The following is a 21401-nucleotide window of genomic DNA, read 5'->3' as shown; positions in this document are numbered from 1 at the left end:
TATGCATTTATTTAAACAGAATTGATGCTAATTAAAACTGCAAAATAGGTTGCAAACTTTTGGTACATTACTGAAGTAATAAGCCTAATATTTCCATTCTTTGTTATGCATCATATTGTTATAGTACAATGAGATTTTTTTTTTTATTTATTGAAGTCTTCACTTGTTCCTCTTCTCAAGCCTAATGGAATGAAACTATAAACTGTTTTAGAAAAGCCCCATTAAAATGTACAGATCATAAGAACTTGTGGAGTCAAAGTCAAAGCAAAGAGGAAATATTAGCTTTAATAAAAAGTACAGTCTGTTGTAAATAACTATTCAATCACCCCCGCCCCTTTTTTTGTTGTTGTTGCAAATTGCAGTGAATATAGCCTAGTCTACTAGAAGGACAGAATTGCTCAGAAGAATAAATGCATCTTAGTCAGAAATAGATTAAAAGATACAGCTGAGCCATCAATAAGATCAGGATAGTGCAGCATTGTTTGCTGCCTGTTTTGCAGATGTAATTGCAGATCCCAGGATTCCAATAAATCTGTGTACATCATGGAAAGAATTGTAGAGAGGAACTGGGGCAACACGAAGAGCATTTGGTTCTCGCATGTCGCACTGCAAAACAGAAAAGGAACGTTTAATAAATTAATGTCACTTCAAATGTATTTGTCACAAGAAAAAGCTCACCTCTTCCTTGCCTTCATGCGATAACACTAACTAAAAACCAGCCCACCCTCTCTCCCTAAAGTCTGGGTACTGCAAGTTCGAGGAAGAGAGATCCTTTTGTTTGCCAGAAGCTGGGAATGAGTGACAGGGAATGATCACTTGATGATTACCTGTTCTGTTCATTCCCTTTGGGTCACTTGGCACTGTCCACTGTCGGAAGACAGGATACTGGACTAGATGGACCTTTGGTCTGACCCAGTAGGGACATTCTTATATTCTTATGTACATCTTTAAGGTTGAGACAATAAAGATATAATGAATAATAGCATATTACAAGAACCTAGCTGTGGGAGCAAGATTCTGGTCAATGCTTTTACACCTCTCTGGTGAAGTAAAGTGCCTCCAAGGAACATCCCCAATGCAGAAACAACATAGGCAGCACTACACACCCTCTTCCTTCTGTGCAGCCCCTGCAATAGGGGATGTTATGGGGAGTGTCCAGAGCACTCTGAACTCTGGGTATTCTGTGCTGCAGAACTGACTTATGCCAGGATCTACATCGGCCCCTGAAGCAGCCCAGAATTAGGGAAGCACTCATCTGGCAAAAAAGCTATCTTTGCCCCTCACCCATGGGCAACATCTTCTGCACTGTGAATCCTGAGAGGCACAGCACTGAATATGGCCCAGATTCTTGATAAAAAGTATGCACAAAGTACGTGTTATAATAAAGGTACAAATAATGTCACAAGACTTGCTGTGATTTTGAATTTAAATATTTTGCTGAATAGGATAATCTCCTAAAAATGAAACATTACTGTGTCCCAGTGACAAGGCAACAGCATTATGCCCTATGCCCTCTTAAAAGCAGTAGTTCCTGGAATTCCTTGGCAGCACCAAAACACATAAGTGTATTCTGCCTACAAGTATTGCCCTTTGGAAACGCAAGTCACCAGCAGAAATAGATCTACTATATCATTTATATGGCATTAGACTATCATCCCGCCAGCACTTCTAACCTCCAAACACATACCTTAAATACCTTAAATTCAGGCTCTGATACCTTCACTTTTTTTGACCTGTGCTCACTGGTTACCAGCATGATTGGCTTTCAGTTGCCTTGCTATCTGAACTCTAGAATATTTCTCTAAGGAAAATACTGTTTTTTACCTCTCCTATTGTATGTATTGCTAACAACAAGGTTCTGGCTTTTTGCAGATCATTAAAGGAACTGGTTTTATCTGAGAGCTCCTTACTGAGTATTATACATTTTGTAGTGTTTTTGTAATCATGTTGGTCCCAGGGAGAGAGACAAGGTAGGTGAGGTAATATCTTTTATTGAATCAACTTCCGTTGGTAGAAGGGAAAAGCTTTTGAGCTTCACATAGCTCTTCTTCAGATCTAGAGAAAATAACCTTTTAGGTTACTAATAAGTGTCAGTTAGAGGAAGATGATCTTGTGGTTTAAGATATGGGGTTTGGGTTCAAATTTCTGACTCAGCCACAGACTTCCTGAGTGAGCTTTGGGAAGTGACTTCACCTCTCTGTGTCAGGCTTCCCATCTGTAAAATGTTTCTGTTTCTTTCTATTTAGTTTACAAGCTCATTGGGGCAGGGATGGTCTTCTACTATGTACATAGGCAGCACCTTCCACAGTGCAGCCTTGATTAGATCTGTGTGAATTATTGATTTTTCAGATTCAGTTCTGGAGAAAAAAAATCAAAAACAAAACAAAACCTGTTTCGGGGTCAACCCAAACACATTTTAAAAAAATATTTCAATGAATTGAAAAATTGGAAAAAAATAGTTTCCATTTTAGGGAACTTGAACTGTTTGATTTTATATATATATATATATATATATATAAGCAAAGGAAATGAAGGGCAAGATTCACAGGGAGATGTAGGTGCCATTCACAAAACAAAGAGGGTGTAGTGATGCCCTGTTTATACTCACTACTTAGGGCACTAACCTGAGAGAGACTCAGGTTTAAATCCTAGCTCTAGGGCAGGGACTTGAACCCAGGCTTCCTACAGGCAAGATGAGGGCCCTAACTACCACACTATGGGCTACTTTAGGGAGGGCCTCTCTCAATCTTTCCTGTTGAAGCTATTCCATTTTGTATAAATAATTAACGCTCTTCATAGGCACATGACTAGAGCCCAGGTGGTCCCCCTCTCCTCAATGAGCACCCAAGCTATAGTGTCATTTTCCCTTACTGGCATGACCTCCTCCTCCTCTTCAGTTTTGTGAATGGTGCCTACTACCCCTTGTGAATCTAGCTCCCCAAAAAATCAAAATATTTTGGAAATATCAAAATTAACCACTTGGACATTTCTATTTCTTCAACTGAAACAATTTGCCAAAATTAGCACAAATTCATGAAATGTTTCAATTGACCCGAATCTGCATTTTTCAACCAAAAAAAAAAAAAAAAGGTTTCAGCCACAAAATTTCTCCCAGCATTAATGCTAGTCTCAGGTAATGATAATAAATAAATGCTGTGCAGAACATAGAGAAAAAGAATGATGGTCTGGACAGCCTACAGTCTAGCAGATGATCTATAAAATGTGGGTAATAATATCCACTTATATAAATTTATTTCAGAGCTAAAGATGAATTATGAAAATATTTTATTATTCCATTTATTCAGTACATAAAAATCTGAAGGCTTTTCTGAATTAGCCACACCTCTTCAATCAACAGAATTAGCCTGGGAATCCTTCTTGTTGAGATTCCTGGCACTTTCCAAATGGGTTGGAAATAGCCTTCCTTTATAGTAGGTTAACGCTGGAACGTTTCATCTTGAGTGGGAGGAAACAGAGCAGTGATGTATAAAACCAGACTGTTTGTTTATGGTGTCTGTGGGGGCTGAGGAGGAGGGGAAATGTGAAGTGAGGGGGAAGTTATCCAAACATTTCTAAACCTGCAAAAAGAGTTTGTTCAAGTTTAGGGTGAAAAAAATCATATTCTTGTAATCTGAATATTGATAAAGCTTCTCTTTTATTATAAATTAGAAATTTATCCTCTGTAGGCCTGATCCAAAGCCCATTGAAATTAACTGGGGTCTTTCTCAGGTTTTATATGAAATTATACAGGAATAATAACAAAAATGATTAACTCAGTGCAGTAGAGTCATAAAACAAAGCATGGGAAAATCAGCAGCAGGGAAGACTGATTTACTCACAGCTATTCCTCTTTTTTCCAGTTCTTTAAATACAGATTTGATTGGACCAGAAAAAACTAGTGTGAGCTGGCATCCTCTTTCCTCAATCTGAGGTGGTGTGATTATTTTTACAAAGGGTTTCTCTGGATTTGCTTTATCCTCACTGTAGTAATGCTTTATCAGATACTCCAAGTAACCCGTTAGCAGAATGGATTTCCTTCTCAGTGCTTTCATTGTAGTTTGACCAAAGACCTACAAGGATGTAAATAATTAGAAAGATAATCCATTGCTGCAGCTGAAAACAGAAACAATAAAACAGAAATCTTCCAAAGAAGGATGAGGCCATTTTTGTCCTTTTCGATAATTTTAATCATTTCAAGAGCCACAATATTCTGGGGGCTGGATTCTTCTATCTTTAATCATGTTAAGTATTAGCTTTCTCTGTAAGTAGTGCCCCTGGAACCAAGTAGTAACATGCTACCCAGTGTAAATGAGGGTAGCAGAACTGAGCCTTAGAAAATACAAGACTATGTACTTTAAGGGCCAGATGTAAAGGGTCTCCTTATCTGCTGCTGCAATAGTTCTGAGCACATTTACCTATGCCCATGGGAATCTGAACACACAAATCAAGTGGCTAGTAGGGCAGGTATCTGGTTTGTGAATAAATATTGTCCATAAATACTGCAGGCTCCATAGTGCCACTACAATAAAAAATATGGGTGCTGGACCAGGACTAAGAATGAAAATAGCAGTTTCAAAAATCATGGGTCAGGCCCTGGAACATCTTGATATTGGCTTAAAAACCATGAGGTTGGTTTTTTTAAATAATACATTTTGAGTCCATTTTACTTGCCTTCTGGTCTTTGGAGCCTTTAGGATTCATGTTTTTAAGCTTTTCTCCACAACTACGATGTTTGGAAAAAACGGTTTCTTTCTTCTTTTCTAACTTTTAAAAAAAGGCTCTTACCCGACTCCAGGAAATGGTGTTTTAAGACAAACTTCACATTCCACAAGACTCATGATAAGACTGTAATAGGTGGTGACACTACTTAACCCTGCTGCCACACTGAGGGGGACAAACAGTTTTGCCAAAATCTGTGAGGATTAAAAAGGAGGCATGTCTCTCTCACTTCCCCCCCACTGGCAGGGCATATGGGATGACTGAGTTAAGGAGGACAATTGAAAATATGATTTTAAGACCAAGTTTAAAAACAAAACAAAACACAACATTTTGTTTGTGCATGTTGCAGGGCCAAATGACAGAATAAACTTCCAAGTACTGATTGTCCCTGAAAACCAGGTAGTTAAATCTAAGGCCAAATTCTAAATTAATGGAGATATCCTATCTCCTAGAACTGGAAGGGACCTTGAAAGGTCATCAAGTCCAGCCCCCTGCCTTCACTAGCAGGACCAAGTACTGATTTTACCCCAGATCCCTAAGTGGCCCCCTCAAGGATTGAACTCACAACCCTGGGGGGTTTAAGCAAGCTAATGCTCAAACCACTAAGCTATCCCTCCCATCCCCAATGCCATACTCTACATTTTAATTTATGTCATTGCAGCTGATTGTGCCCTCTAATGATTGCAGACTCAAAAATCAGACCCTGAGGGAGAAATTTCAGAATAGTATTTAAATCATACTACATTATAATATGAAAATAAAAAGTATAAAGTGATTACAGGAAGAGATAGCCAAGAGATCCCACTTAATTTACAGCATGCTGTCTCCTCCCTGCTGAATATCCACAGGCCCTTGACTCCAATACTATCATGGGCATGGAGTAACCTGGCCTAAACACAGCTGAAATGCCACATCTCCTGTATGCAGCGGTGTGCAAGATGTGGCTGGTCAAGCAGAGACCTTGCAGTGAGATACTGCTGCAGTGGAGGTGGATATAGAATGTGAAAGGGGCAGGAATGGATCAGCATCTGCATGGATGGAAAACCTAAAACTAGAACTGCTCCTGTGCAGGAGGTATACAAAAGACTTTGCTGGAGCTACTGGGTTTACAGGATGAGGAGGATTCTTGATCCCTCTTTTAGGTTGCTGGTAGAAAGCCTAGTTACTTGGTTTGGTTCAAGGAATATTTGCCGTCTGAGTGGACTTTTTCAAAAAGTTTTTTTTTTTAATGTGGCCATGGAGATCTTCCCACCACACGCACTTTAATCCATAAAAGGGAACAGCTAGTGCCATAACAGTCACTTTAAGCATTATTGAGGCTTCAGCACTTGCAGTTTTCATTGTTTCCATTGGAAACACTGCCTTCTGCTTAATGTGTCCCAGTGCAGGATGGCATACAATTTCACAAGCCATCTCTTGCCAGACATGGAAACTATTCTGTTTCCCACTGTCCTAGAGCAATTAGCACTGGGAAATCCTGTCTGTGCCAAAAGGGTAATGCAGGCATGAAAAGGGGAGACAGTGGAATATGATCAGCTAGCGCTCTTTGAGACTCCCTGAGGTGGGCTAAATTACATTCACCCACACAAACTGGAGCAGTGACAATCTGGGTCATAGCAGAGCTGCTTTTAGCTTATCTCTAAGGTCACTTAAAGTTTAAAAATATATTGAATGTTTAAGGACTAACAGAATAAATTGTCAAACAGAACAAGAAGTATTTCTGTGACCTTTTGCAGTCCTTCAGTTTAGTATGTAATGCTGGAGAGAAAAGATAGCCTCAGCTGGCAATTTTCTGACTTTAATGGTTTGTTTTGTACATGTCTAAGATACTTTTGTTTTTCATAACAAACAGATGAAAAGATAAGTGTGAGGGGGTTGGTTTTTTGTTCCAGAATTGGCTTCACCAGTACAACTAGTGCTAATAAAATGATTTTGGAAACTATTTTTAAAAATTATACCCTGTTCAGACTGGCCACAGAACATTGCTAACCAAGATTGTTTTAATCTGATTTTTAAAAACAGTTTCTGAAGTTTGAGAGTATTGCAGCATAGAGAAAGCTATGCATAACTGCACCTTTCATCAAATGATCCCTGAGTGATTGAGAATCATTTGTACAGGGATACATTCACCCATCACAGAAATGCAGCCATGTCTGGAGATGAAATGTGGCAATATGCGACTGCACCACCACATAGGACATCTAAAGGGGTTCTGAATGTTTTCCTAAATGGGCTGAATTCTGCTCTCAACATCTGATCATGGGACCTTCTGTGCATGGATTATTCCCATTCTACCATCATGGAAAAAATTTCCCTTCCCATGGCCTTCAGAGGGGGCACTCTACTGGTTCAGGAATTAATACAGGAGGATATAGTATGGAGTGTGGGGGACAGGGAGATGCAAATCATCCTTCCACTACTCTGATGTACTTCCCAAGTAAACTAACAGCCCCAGGCTGTAATTCCTTTCCACCCCCAAACCCTGTAGTGGTAATCCCTCTTTGAGGAAGGCTCCAAAGGCCAGATACCAGCTGCTGAAGTTCTGCTGCCAGGGAATAAAGGAGATGGATTCCCAGAGCTAGTTCAACCACCCAAGATCCATGACACTGAGTGGCCAGATCCTGTTTCTTCCATATTGAACAAACCTTACTCTCCTGACAAAAGAATTAAGAAGAAACGGTGTGTCGAGTTTCCTGCAGTTTTCATAGGTAAACTGCAGTGAGGCACAATCTGCCCATCAGTTACACTGGTGTCAATCTGGAGGAACTCCACTGAAAACAGCGAAGTAAGCTGAAGTCAGAAGGAGACAGTCTGGAGCTAGAGGTGAGTAACTGAGAGCAGAATTTGGCCCTGCATATTCAGGACATTGAATCATTTGAAGTGAAATGTCAAACCAGGCAAGTCCAATGAAGCCTGAAATCAAATAAAATCTTGCTTGATTCTGGGTTTTGAGTCCCACCAACAAATACTGCCAAGATTCATTTTATTCTTTTGGCAGAGGCAGATAAAATGATTCTGTTAAAAATCTCATCTGGAAAAGTTCAGTTTTACCACAATGATTTTGTACCCATCTGGTGAGTTTCCATCAATTTTGTTTTATTTTCATCTTGAGTTCTTGTATTCAGATCAACCCAAAATGTAAAACAAGTGTGGGGTTGCCAATAGAAAGGTTTGTGAAAAGTCAACCATATCTCTCATAACCACATGTAGTCCTGGTCTAAATTTTACATTTTTAAAGAAAGACAATATTGATGAAAAATCTAAGATTCCATTCTACAATTTGTAGATTCTTAAAATTCATAGTCATAAGAAATATAACTACCTACCTCTAAACTAGCATGCAGTGCACAAACCAATAAAATTGGAGGATTTGATAACCGAAATCCATTGATTCCAGGACTTAGTTGCAATTCTGGAAAATGAATAACTTCTGTTAGTTTTATTTTTTTATTTGTTTTATTCATTCAATTAAAACTTTCATTACAGTCAGTGGGACCTTACGATTTGGTTCATTATCAGAGAACATGTTTACTCCACTTGTAGCTACTATTCTTCACATTGGAAGTACTCAAATTTTATCAACTGAAGGTTACATCAGCAGCTTTCCAAGAGCCAGAGGACTGCAATTAATTTTCATGTAATTGAACATATTAAAATTGCCTTTAGGCCTGATTCCCTTCTCACACTGGTGTAAACTACAAGCATCTGTATTGAAGTCAATGCAGTATAAAAGGAGTACAAAACCACAGTAATTGAGAGGAGACTCAAGCTTTTCATCTTAAATATGAATAAGTGGCTTGTGGAGACTGCAGATTGCAGTGGTCCATCTTGAGCTAAACAAAGTCCACTTGGATCAAATGGAATATCACATACAAGGCACATATAGTGTCCATAAACCCTTTTAGGCCACTACAGAACTTGGGGGGGCAATTGACTTCCAGGCCAGATTTTGGTTACCACTGCTTTAGGCTTTGAAATTTCATGTGATCTGTCTTATCTTTGCAGTGCAAGCACCAGAGCTCTTTAAATGGAAGGGAGCACCTCTCACTCACTGTGAGAACTTACTAAACTCATCTTCCTCCTGTGAACTGCCCCTACAAAATGACTTCAAGACTAGCCTTTTGTGAGTAGGAACCCAAAGGAGAGGGAGTGGAGAATGTCTGAGGTGACAGATTTCATTTTTTATGCTTTAGAAGATGACATGTCTGATGATGGCTCTCCAGCAAGACTAGCCCAGTCTCTCTCTATACTTTTGGCCAGAATCCTTGCAGTATCTCAAAGAGAGGACTGAGGCCAGCAGTATTGACCCAAAGTCACACTGGCAAGGACTCACATAGCAAAGCCACAAAGCAAGATTCTAACCCTCCTGCAGGCTGAGGTCTCCTCTAAGTTGGGGTTGGAGGAGAGACTGACCTCCAGATTTGTTAAGTACTCCTTTGTGTCCATGCACAAGGCTAGAACACAGACATTTCACTTCTTTTGAAACAGGTGATTGTTTTATTTTATACCTCATTAAGTTCTAGCTTGGAGTAGTAAAGCCAAAATAGATGGCTGTTTTCAGTTAGGGCCAAATTCTGCCCCCTTCATTCATGTTTCCCATTCATTCCAATGGAATTACTCCCACCATAAAGTATTACTTAATATGAAGAAGGAAACCTAGTAGGGTAAGTCAGGTGCTTTTGAAAATTTTACCCATAGTACAAGTTTGAATTTTTGAAAGGCCTTTTTGGTGCATTTGTTTGAGCAAACCATCCTGAAGCAAACAACTAGATTGACATGACAGTAGAGCAAATTCATTACATATGTTACTTCATTGCCTTCAGTGAAGCTGCACAACATCAGGGATGAATTTGGCCATAATAGGTTTAACACCAGTGAGCAAATATAAAGTCTTATCATTTCTATTCAAAATAATGGTGAACAGCGATGAATGCAAGTTCTAAATCATGTGACATATTTAAAGAAGTATACATACTGTTTTCCATGAGAAATCTAGTTTTGAATTCATGACCCCACCAGCCTATTAGCCTAAAACATAACATGGAAAAAAAACTGAAAAAAACAACAAAATCTTGCATTGATATATTTTAAATCTGACATGAGAGTTACTAAATAGCTTCTGATACACTAATCAAATAGTATCAGAAATACAGTAAGTTATGTGGTTAGCTGGCATTAACAACTTATTTATGTGACTTGGCAATTTCTGTTTAACGCTGAAAGATGATATTTATGATAGTTTTCAAACAATCAATCTATTGGGACTCTATTAATGTTCATTTTGTCTAAATTCATCTTACAAACTGAAAAATAAAGCAGAAATATTTCCAGTGTTATGTTCCTAATGGCTAAAAGGACAAACACAAATCTGCTTTGGTAAATACTGAAAACCAAAGGACATTATAAATCTGACGTAAATCCACAAAAGCAAAGATATGAACAGCAAACAAAAGATAGACAAAGAGGCCTTTGAGTAAAGGTTGCAGTTGTTTCATCATTCCATTGCAATGTTGTGCTGATGTGAATCCCAACCTGGCAATAAGATTTCAGATTATGAAACTGGGTTTATTACTCAATAATATGACTCCTTTTTTAATGAAATTTAGTCCGATTTAATTCATAACTATATTTTTGAGACAATATTCTGAAGACATTTCAGTGTGGTTTTTTTCTTCCAAAATAAAAATATTGCAGAAATTTAAATAAAATATGAAATTTTTCATCAAATATGTTGCAGTGACCTAGTATTTACTATGAGCCAGCTCATGGCCCAGCTCATGTGGTCATACAAGGATATGAGGGGAGTAAGGCAATCTCACCTTACCTCGTGTGTGGTCTCTGTAGACCTGGGGTCTTAGCACAAAGGGTTAAACTGGTGCTGGGTACCCAATACACATCTCTAAGCAACTAGGTGGCTTTGTTTTCTGTGGCTCCATCTTCACCATGCCAGCCAGCACAGTTGAGCTATCATTGTGTTGAAGGCTAGAGTGTGTGTGTAATTTGCTGCTAGCAAGAGCTAGTAGCAAATTACTTTCCCCTGGAGCAAACAAGGAGGGAAGGAAGGGTGCTTCTCTGCACTACTCCTGGAAAGGCCTAGCCACATGCTGCCAATTAAAAAGGCCAAACTGTAAAAGTCCAATATAGACAGGACTAGATCGGTTAGTCACACTGTATGTAAAGAATTGTTATACAAACTATATACAGTGCCAAGTAAAATGCTTACTTGTTATTTCTGGATAATTTCACCCCTATGAATAGATCCATCACTCTCATCTCATTGTATTATATAAAGCAGACATGTGAAATAATATATAGCTAAAGAATAGTCTTACTATTCAAAGTCACATGGAAATCAACAATGAAATCATCCATTCATTTCAATGAAATTTTTGTCAAAAATAATATATTTCTAATAAAACATAATAAAAGCTATTGCCCAAATAACTCAGATGCTGGTGCTTTGAATAATAAAAAAATCATCATCAACTGTTTTATAGTATTTTACAGTATCTTTCCTCTATAATAGTTTACCATCAAACACAATATTACACAATGATATTATAATAAAATCCCATTGAAATTAATGGTGCAAGTATTCCATTCATTCCAATAGGCTTAGCATAGCAAAAAAAAAAAACCCCAACTATGAAGTATACTACCTAGAATAATAGTGTGTAGTAAGGTTAAAAAAATACTAAAGAGCAATTTACTTGCTGGGCCATGCCATGCACTCATTCCTCAGGCAACAGAAGTCAACGGAGACCCATAGACATCATCAGGAGTACTGTCCAAGTAAAGAATGATGAAGGACTACAGTCCTGGACTTCAGGTTGTAGTTCAGGTGAGACTCCAAAAGCTTGGTGTTGTATCTAAACTTATTGACTCTGTGCAACTGGCCTAGAACTGGACCTGTGGTTCATCATGTCTAGAACTTGGAAACTGAAATTGCAGAAATTGACTAAAGTTTGTTGATAGAAATGCATGAAATTTAAAGGTGGTGTAATTTTTTTTAAATCGTTTTGCCTGTCCCTACACTGAAACACTGACAAGCTACATTTCTTTTTGCTGTTCTAGAACTCCATGGGCATCATACATGATGGATGTTTAGATACAATTCTGGTTCTATACCATCATCAATCCAATTTTTCCTATGGATGTCATTTGTTTCCTGTACGATATGTCAATAAGATTCAAAGAGGTTTTATATTTATACACACACACACACACACACACACACACACACACACACACAATCTTTATAAATTAGCAATTAACAGTTAATAATTTTCTGTGAAAAAAATTGAAATCACGGCTGCCACTGGTATGCCAAATTTCAACCTGTTATGATGTGAAATAGCTGAGGTTATAAATCCTAAATATAAGGGTTTATAAATGCACAGTAAAAATAATAGGCAGTAAAATTGCACAGTAAGATGAGGTAGTAAAATTTCTTATTAAAGAGTAGCTACTCTGCATGCAAAGTGGATATCCCGAAAGGCATTAATTATTTCAAATATTCTTGTTTTCAAAATACCAAGGCACCAGTTTATAACTTTCTATTTTAAATCTGAGCCGTGATTTTGGCAAAATCTTGTAATACCAAAATGCGTGAAATGACAAAAAACTTGATTTTTTTTAATGTTCCTGTACTTAAAGTAGTTTGTCCCCAGCCAAGTTGGGGAATTAAATTGTGTTAGGAGAACTAGCTGTTGTAAACCAGGCATGACTGTTTTATAAACCATGATAAAAAATGCTTTTTAGATTAGAGGAGGGACTTGTTCTGGGAACATGCTTTAATAATCTCTATTGGGAATGGACTCTTACTGGACATTTGCACATATGGTTATTTACACATATATGTACAACCAGACTGGAGATTTGTCACATTTTATTATAACACAATTTGAAATGGCCATTCCAGCTTTGTATGTGTATTTGTGTTTCTGATATGTGTTGGATTATTAGCCTTCTGACATCCCACAAACAGCTAGAGATCATACAGCTTCTTAAGATTGCCCTGCCAATATGCTTCAGCACTGAGAACCTCTCAGGGTGAGAAGGTATTTCAGTCCATGGATCAAATGGACATAGAGACTCACAGCTGAGCTTGTCAAAAAGCAGTGCTAATTAGGATCGTGTTTTTTGTGAGAGGTACATGTGATCACATAACTGTACTTAGAGCTAAATAATTTTTTTGTTTTGTTTTTTAAGTAAAAATAATTCCATTAAAAAGGGAAAGCACTTCAGTCCATTTTGTCTCTAAAATAAAGCAGGAATCCTAATATTCCTACAAGAAAGAATATTTTGGGGTATTTTTGCTATCTTCTTAGCTATACACATCACTATTTTTTAAATGTTTAATACGCTGGGTTAATGCACACTGTTACTTGCCCAAGTTCATGACACAAATAAAGCATGTAATTCAAGATCATTAAGCATATTTCATTGGTCTTGTTTTACCCGAAAACATTTTCCCATTTTGCAGATCAAGAAGCATAGACAGCAGATTTATGGAGGGGAAAAAATATGCCAGATAGGCGCATCAGCCTCTCATTTGTTCCTATTTCTTTTAAGCACATTTACACCAGGGAACAATCCCTTCAGTAAGTATTTTTATTTAGCTCAGTTTTTCCCGCATCTCTGTGTGTTAGACAGAAGCGCTGGGCATTCATAACTTGAGTCGTTTCGTTTGTAGTTGCATTAATGATGCAAGAGTGTGGGATATAATGATCACTATGTATGTGCGGTGAAGACATCAAAGAAGATCCAGTTAAAGAACATAGGAGAAATACAAAAAAATTCCTTTGACCTTTGCTTCTAAGTAACAGATGATTATGCAACTCATTTATAATTTACAATCTGAAGAAACATGTGGTTCATTTGCCTTCTTCGGAGGGGGGGGGGGGGACAAACCCTCCCGAAACTGTTGAGCAGTGATACAGAAAACAAGCAAACACTATTAACACAGCCTGACTTTCACAATCCAGGACAAAGCCTTCTATGAACCATTCTGTCATCATATTTTGTGAGAAATCATTTTAAGTGTTCATGGGAAAATATGCTAAAAGATATAACAGGAAAACAACAGTATAGGATTTATGACACTAAATATTAAACTCTCAAACTTCACTATGTATGGAGTATAATGGTCTCCATTTACTAGTCAGATCGCATCCTTGCCTGGAAATGTCTTATGTCTTATTCAGATGATATAGAAATACTATATTATTGGATTTATATAGTTTACCTATGCTTGGCTTTTTAATCCTAATATCTGAATGGATTAAGAAAAGGAAAAAACAAGAAGTAGGCAAACCAAATAAGGAGAAAAATACAAAAGACTTGTCCCTCCCCCTCTACCCTGCCAAATCTTTGCCCATTCTTAAAAGTAAACTTAAGATTTTAAGAATTGAAAACGTTGGATCCTTTCTTTCAACATACCGTCTTCTACTAACCAGATGGGAATGCAACCAGTAATGCAGGAAATCTCATGAGAAAGTCTGGTCTATAGAGCTGATCAAGACATTTCAGAATTCAAAATTCTGATGAAAAAAATATGAAATTTTCACAAAAATATTCCTGTCAATTTTGACAAGCTCAATTGTTCTCACGAGATTTTCAGCCCACTTTTGCTGACCCAAGAGGTGTGCATAGTTTGGAAATGCATCTGAATTTTTAGATTCTTATCTGAAGAGAACAAGAACTCTGAACCTCTTGTGATGCTCCCATCATTAGAAACAATCCTTATTTTCTCACATGATTAACAATTGCTAAGAGGAGGGTTACTTACCTGTAACTGGAGGTTCTTCAGGATGCGTGGTCCCTATCTGTATTCCACTGTGGGCAGTTATGCATGCACATCATGCACCTGGAGTCAGAGAATTTGAAAGTAGTGTCCGTTGGTTGGTGAATATGCCCTGGCTCACCTTGTGTCTCCAACCAAGGTGATAAATGGTGGTGTGGACCGATCACTTCTTCAGTTCCTTTTCCACCGCAAATCAGATAAGATTCAAAGTAGAGGGGAAGGAGGGTGTGTACTGGAATACAGATAGGGACCACATGACTTGAAGAGCCTCCAGTTACACTCTTCTTCTTCGAGTGATGGTCCCTATTGTATTCAACTGTGGGTGATTGACAAGAAGTACCCAAGTAGGGGGAGGGTGCACGGAGGAAGACAGTAGCATTGATCAGAGAACAGCCATCCCACAGGTGGCATCAGCAACTAAGTCCTGTACCAGGGCATAATCCTTACAAATGTGTGGATGGAGCTCCACGTGGCTGCTTTACAACTATCCTAGGAGGTTAAGTCCTGATGAAACACTATGGTAATTGCTTGAGCTCTAGTGGAGTGAGCTCATACCCTGTAGGTGGAGGGACATTCAAGAGCTGAGAGAGTAGAATGCAACCAGATATCCATTTGGAAATTCTCTGGGTGGAGATGGTATGCCCTCTGGCTCTCCCCACTATAGCAACAGTCTCAAGGACTTCCTGATTGGCTTTGTTCTCTGCGGGTGAAAGGCTAAGGCTTGTTGACCATTGCACAAACATGCGGTTTCGGGAAGAATACAGGTAAGTGAATTGATTGGTTAAGGTGAAATTCCAAAATCACTTTAGGTATAAATTTGGGGTGTAGATGTAAAGAAACTTTATCTTTGTGGAACACAGCATATGGTGGGTCTGCCATCATTGTTCCAAGTTCACTGACCCTCCTCACCAATGTGATGGCTATAAGAAAGGTGACCTTCATGGAGAGGAGCCTTTAGCAAGTAGCTAAACACTCAAAAGGGGGGGCATTGTTAGTACTGAAAGAACAAGATTCAAGTTCCATTGGGCCACAGTCTTTTGAGGAGGTAGGAAAGTTCTTATCAGGTCTTTCCAGAAATGATTGGTTAGTGGATGTGCGAAAATAGTGTAGGTGGATGGAATGCACTGATTGCTGCTAAGTGGATTTGCAAAGAGCTGAGGGAGAGACCCAATGTCTTCAAAGATAGGATATAGTCTAAGAGAGTGGAATATACATCTCTTCTGGTAGAATGGTTTTATCCAGGGGAGGTCCTTGATGATATTCTAGACCCCGCAGGGGAATCCTGAGGCATGAAGCCAGGACTCCCTTTTCAATCTGTTGAGTCTGTGACCATGAAAACCAAATCAGTTTGCAAAACTCGTGGGAAGCCCCTAACTGACCACATGCACAAATACCTGATTTGAGCACAAATATCAAGTGTTTGGGCCTGATCTTCCCCTAACTTGCACAGGTTTTGCGCTGGTTTGAGAGGATAATTGGTTCTTTTCTGCCTGTAATTAGGTATATGAGACTATCTGTTCAACTGAGCATGCCTAACTTTGAAAATCAGGCCCTAAATCACATAGCAAGTCAGCTTAAAAAAATGGAAAATGTATGCTAGGAGTCCTAACTGGGCGTCCATGTGTTTCAGTACTAGACCACAAACACCCAGTTTTCTCCTCAAAATAATTGTCACTGTAAACCCATAGAAACAGCTTTGCTTCTATGGGTTCATTCCAGCACTTCACAAAAATGCCGAGAATGTTAGTGAAACCATTCATTTTATTTACCTATTTTTTGTGTTTTATAGTCCAGAGGTTGGGGGCCCATGCATGGGACTTGGGAAAACTAGGTTCCGTTCCCTTCTCTATCACAGACTTCCTGTGTAGCCTTGGGCAAGTCATTTAGGCTTGGATGCACAGGAGTTAGACACCAAGTCCATGTTTCAGGCACTTAAGTCTCTGTTTTAGCACTACTGTGATGCACAAAACTCTCGCAAAATCCTCTAGGCACCTAAACTCACTCAGTGACTAAGTTTTTGAAGTAAAAGATCTCTAGGAATCTAAGTTTCTGCTCTGGTCATGCACACTGCTGCCTCTCTCTGGGCACCCAGGCATTATCTACTGCTGAAGCCACAGCACATTTCACAAACCAGGGGAAGATAGGCCTTTAGCCATCTGAGGTGCATGCAGGGCCCAATCAGGAAGGCACCTTCTAAGCATGCCTGCTAGATCAGGCCTTGCATGTGAGATCACACAAAACAGATTCCCAGCAGCTATGTTTAGAACCCTATTTGTTTCTATCTGTCCAGCAATTCACTTATTGGAACAAGACATACCCTATACTCCATGTTGTGACACAGGGACAGAAAGGGTTACACACCTAGCAGGCTAATTGATCCAGAATCAACCTTTAGTGACATGTTAGTAGAGAATGGTTGTGTTTTTTGTGTGTTTACATATATATTGTTAAAGGTTGAGCATGTAACTAAATGGTTCTTATCTATCGCTATATTCTGTTAATTCAGAGATCAAAAGAAGATGTCAACAGATGAATTGTGAATGGAGTAATATCATCATACTTATTTCTCTTTGACGTTTGTAGTAAATTACCTGTAAATGTCTGAAGATGGGTAATTACTTTATGCTAGCTAATCATCTGTGATGCTTAGGAAATAGGAGATCTACTTCAAAGCTAGGATAATTGCATATTGTTCACCCAAGGACTGCATGCTGCCAAGAAGCTATGGATGGCCTATAAAGCTCTATGAAAACACTTGGGCCCTGATCCTTGCATCTTAGATCTGCTTAAGCTTCATCAGGGGAAGTTTGAGTCGCAAAATGGAGGGCTCCAGTTCCATTCTGGATCATACTGATATTGTACATTGGACTATAACCTAATGAACTGATTCTGGAAAGGAATCTTTGCAACTCTAAAGCTCACCATCTCTACTCTGAAACAGACCTAAGAACTCTATTCATAGCTGTATGTATGATAATCTTTTAACCAATACTCACTCTCTTTTCTTTTTAAACAAATTTTAGTTTAGTTAATAAGAATTGGTTGTAAGTGTGTATTTGGGTAAGATTTTAAATATTCATTAATCTGGTGGGTAATGTGTCCGATCCTTTGGGATTAGCAGAACTTTTATATGATAAGATTTTCAATAATCCTCATCATATTTGACATGGCTGTCTGGGTGAGAGCTCAAGGCTGGGTTGCTTTAAGGGAACTACGTTTTGGCTTTTGGGTAACCAGTAAGGTATTGTAGAAACTGTTTTGTTACTGGCTTAGTGAATCTAAGTATTAGAATAACCACAGTTTTGGGGATTGTCTGCCCCATTCTTTGCGGTTTGTCCTGATTGAGCAATCCCACAGTGGCCCCCCCGAGGTCCCAGTCACAGATGTGTCAAATTTCAACCATTTCATAGTTCTCTTGTACACTGGATCAGTGATTAATTATAAGTAGGATGTTTGTGGAGCCTGAAAAGCTTTGGAACCACAGGTAATTATTAGTCTTATATTACAGTAGTTTTGATCTTTCATATATCCTGGTATACTTTCTTTACCCTTTTCAACTTGCTACAAATATTTTGTAATTATTAAGTGTATGTGACTCATTAATATTGCTGTACATTATGAATGGATTGCTCTCTTATAACTCAATAAAAAATCAAAACCCCCTTATGAAAGGTATTATTATGAAAATAGTGACTTTTAATATTTAATATCTCTGAAGCTTTACTTTGTCAAAAGACCAAAACAATAAGATTATACTATAAGCTAAAAATGTGACATTTCTCTTTTGTTGAATTGTTTGCATTTTCAGCAACATCTGAAATGAGTAATTTTATTTTATTTTCTTCATTTTGGTATGTCTCATTTAAAAATGGCCAAACTGACTTTCACTGCAGATGCAAATTTTAATGGCACAAATCTAAATCTCTAAAAACAGTTTTATGATCCAAGTACTGACACAACCTTAATTATGCTGCCTTGGTTGGTGATATTATAAAATGACCTAGATTTAAGTAATCATCCTTTTTCCCCAAGTACTGCTGTTCTTTTTGACCAGTTCAAGTTTCACTTGTGTCACAGGTGGAAATTTTAGTGTATCACTTTACAAGTAGGGAATAAGACAACTTCACTCCACAGGTGAAAAACCTAGGCTGTTTGGTCAATCAAGTGTGAGTTGATTTACAGCTGATAAGTATTTGCAGATAAAGAGTGCATATGTCCTCCTCTTGGATTGATTTTTTTCCTTGTTAGACTTTTAGACTCAATACAACTGGGAATATTCCAATCTCAGAACATGTCCATCCACATTATCCCTCCAGGTCAAAACAAACAGAGATTGAGTTCACTTTTATAACAGGAAACAAGTTTCTGTGATCAGAGTATGTGAAAGAGAAATGACCATTATGTTGGGAATCCAATCAGAGCTTGCTGAATTCACACAGAACAGTTTGGGAAACCTCTAAGGCATTCACGAGGGACAATAATTTCATTCAGTGGCCAGACCAAAAAAAAGGTATGATCAAACTGCAAAAAGAGCTGGAGTCTAAATTAAATCCTAAGAAAAGATCTTACAAAAAACAACCCCTCCAAGGCTAATGAAGTTGAATTAAAAACTGTTAAATCAGCTCATGAGCAACTATTATCACAGAGTGCTCATATATCACTTCTACTAGCCAAATATAAGATATATGAAAAGGTGGAATACAGCCAGCAGTATGTTAGCACATTTACTAAAAGGAAATCAAATCTCCTGCCTAACACCAGAAATTAAAAATCAAACAGGGAGCCAATTTACTCATAATAGAGATATTAATAAAGTTCTCAGTGTTTTCTATAAAGTCCTGGATAATGCTATATTTTGTAAAGAAATATGGTAAATCTTTCTAGGGTGTTTCAACAAGTTTAAATTAAACATGAAGCAGCAATCCCGCCTAAAGATATTTCTGAACTGTGACTTCTGACTTAAAGGAGATTCAAATGGTTTTGATTATTATGATATATTTAGTGAACCATTCACACACTCCTTAATCCCTTGAATGGATCTTTGAGGGAACAGTATCTAGATGAAATTCTAAATAATGCATACATCTGACTGAACTATAAAATAAAAATTTAAAGATCCAGGGAGTTATGCTTCCTCTAGGTCTTGATTGTTTTTGAATACAGAAATCACAATATTAATGCAAGCCCTCAATGAGATTGCAACCCTTATTAGACAGAATTTATTAATTATGACCAGATTGGATTTGTGTGCAACAGGAATCAGTCCACATTATGAGGGTTTTAGGTCACTGGATGGAACTAGTCATATATTGCAAAAGAGGTGTTTAAAAGGTAGTGGGGTTGGATAGGTTTCACAGAGCCTAAATTTATGTTGCAGAATTAGTATTACTGGTGATGATGCATGAAAAGGAAGGAACACAGAACAGGAACTTAGAAGTCATCTTTTTACTTTACTTTTTTTGATCATGTTCAATATGGAAATCATTGTCATTTTAAAATCCCTCCTCTTATTAGACTTGAACTTTCATTTTGTCACCAACAGAGGTGTTTGTTGTTGTTTTTAAATATGGCCCATAAATGCTCTTATTTTTATTAGGGATGAGTAGTCCATGGAGACAAGAAGTCCCAGCATGCAGTGCCCAATTTTGATTCACGTGACCTAACACAAGTACTTAGAACATGATAAACTTGATCTAAATGTGGGTTCCTCCGGTTAGGGCCTGACATTTGCAGTAGGTGTAATTACTTAAACATGAGAATGAATGAGTGTGTGCACGTACACACTATTCCTCTGTGTGATGGTCTTTGCTCAGGAGTTGGTCGGTAGGGGAGTGTCAGGGCTTAGGCCTATGACATGCAGGGGATTGTTGGTAAGGGAGCCAGGCCCTCCCACTCCACCGGGATATGACCCAAGGCCTGTGGAGGGCTGTCAGTGACTTGACAGCCTGGGGATGCTTAAGGCTACCCCCATGCAATTGTCCCCAGGTCACCATTTGGGTTTAGAAGGCATGAAGGGTCTCCGTTCACCACAAAGCACCTTCTGGTGGCTGCGTATAGCATGGTAGATCTTTTCCTCAATCGAGTGGTAACCGCCTCCTTCTGTGGTATGGCCCCCTCCTGGGCAAGCTCAGTCCTAGGGCTTTCTCCTGCTGGGGCAGTCCAGACTCCATGTAAGAGGAAGAGGACAATGCTTCCCTCTCAGGCTGTCTCTGTAGCACGTTCTCCCTTCCCTCAGGGAGTGACCTTTGGGCAGTTGTCATGGGGAGAGATTCTGCCTTTCCTTCAGCTCTCCTCTACTGGAGCTGCAAGTCTGTTCTTTTCCCTGGTCTGCCACCACATGAGCTGCTCCCCTGCCTCTTAACTCCTCCTCCAGTTGGAGCATTTCCTACAGGTGGGGTGGGGTGGGGCTGGCTGATCCCAGAGCAATTCCTTAATCCCTTGTTGTCCAGTGTGGAGTGTGTATATCCAATAACACTCTAGTTTTAGAAGTTCTGTTACATCCTCTTTGTCCTACAGGATTTGAATAATGTCTCTCATTTGTGTGTGATATGGAGGAATAGCTTTTTTATTTTCAAGGTTGATTAAGGCACTGAATACTAAATATTATTTGTAATGTAGTAGTGGCACCAAAAGCCCCAGTCGGCATTAAGACTCCATTGCACTGGGCACTGTAAAAAACAATTAAGAAGTCATCACCTATATTTTTAATTATACGAAGCAGCAAACAGTCTTAAAGATCCTAACAAAAGCAACTTTGAAGACTGGACTCAGAGTTTAGGAGAAACTAAACATAAGTGGATGCTTTATGCTGGTAAATTTTGCTTTGGGTGTTTGTGATAGGTATGGCCTAGACCACCCAATATGAATTGTATGTGCT

The 21401-nt window shown here is 38.6% G+C and overlaps 1 protein-coding gene across 3 annotated transcripts in view; it reads right to left on the bottom strand.

Moving 5' to 3' along the window:
- Positions 1-266: 266 nt before the first annotated feature.
- The window catches only part of KYNU (kynureninase), a 91693-nt gene continuing 70558 nt past the window's right edge, over positions 267-21401 (bottom strand). For all 3 annotated transcript variants that reach the window (XM_026647445.1, XM_029910491.1, XM_026647443.2), the window contains exons 13-16: positions 9695-9747; positions 8046-8131; positions 3840-4070; positions 267-606 (exon numbers count right to left, since the gene is read on the bottom strand). In XM_026647445.1, the coding sequence (XP_026503230.1) occupies positions 463-606; positions 3840-4070; positions 8046-8131; positions 9695-9747 (514 nt within the window). In that variant the 3' untranslated portion in view covers positions 267-462. The remainder of the gene's footprint in view (positions 607-3839; positions 4071-8045; positions 8132-9694; positions 9748-21401) is intronic.

The sequence above is a fragment of the Terrapene carolina genome, unplaced genomic scaffold, assembly GCF_002925995.2.
Source record: "Terrapene carolina triunguis isolate 2854851 unplaced genomic scaffold, T_m_triunguis-2.0 Scaffold62, whole genome shotgun sequence".
Taxonomy (NCBI): Eukaryota; Metazoa; Chordata; order Testudines; family Emydidae; genus Terrapene; species Terrapene triunguis.
The sequence above is the reverse complement of the archived record's forward strand: the minus strand, read 5'-3'. Positions and strand labels throughout refer to the sequence as shown.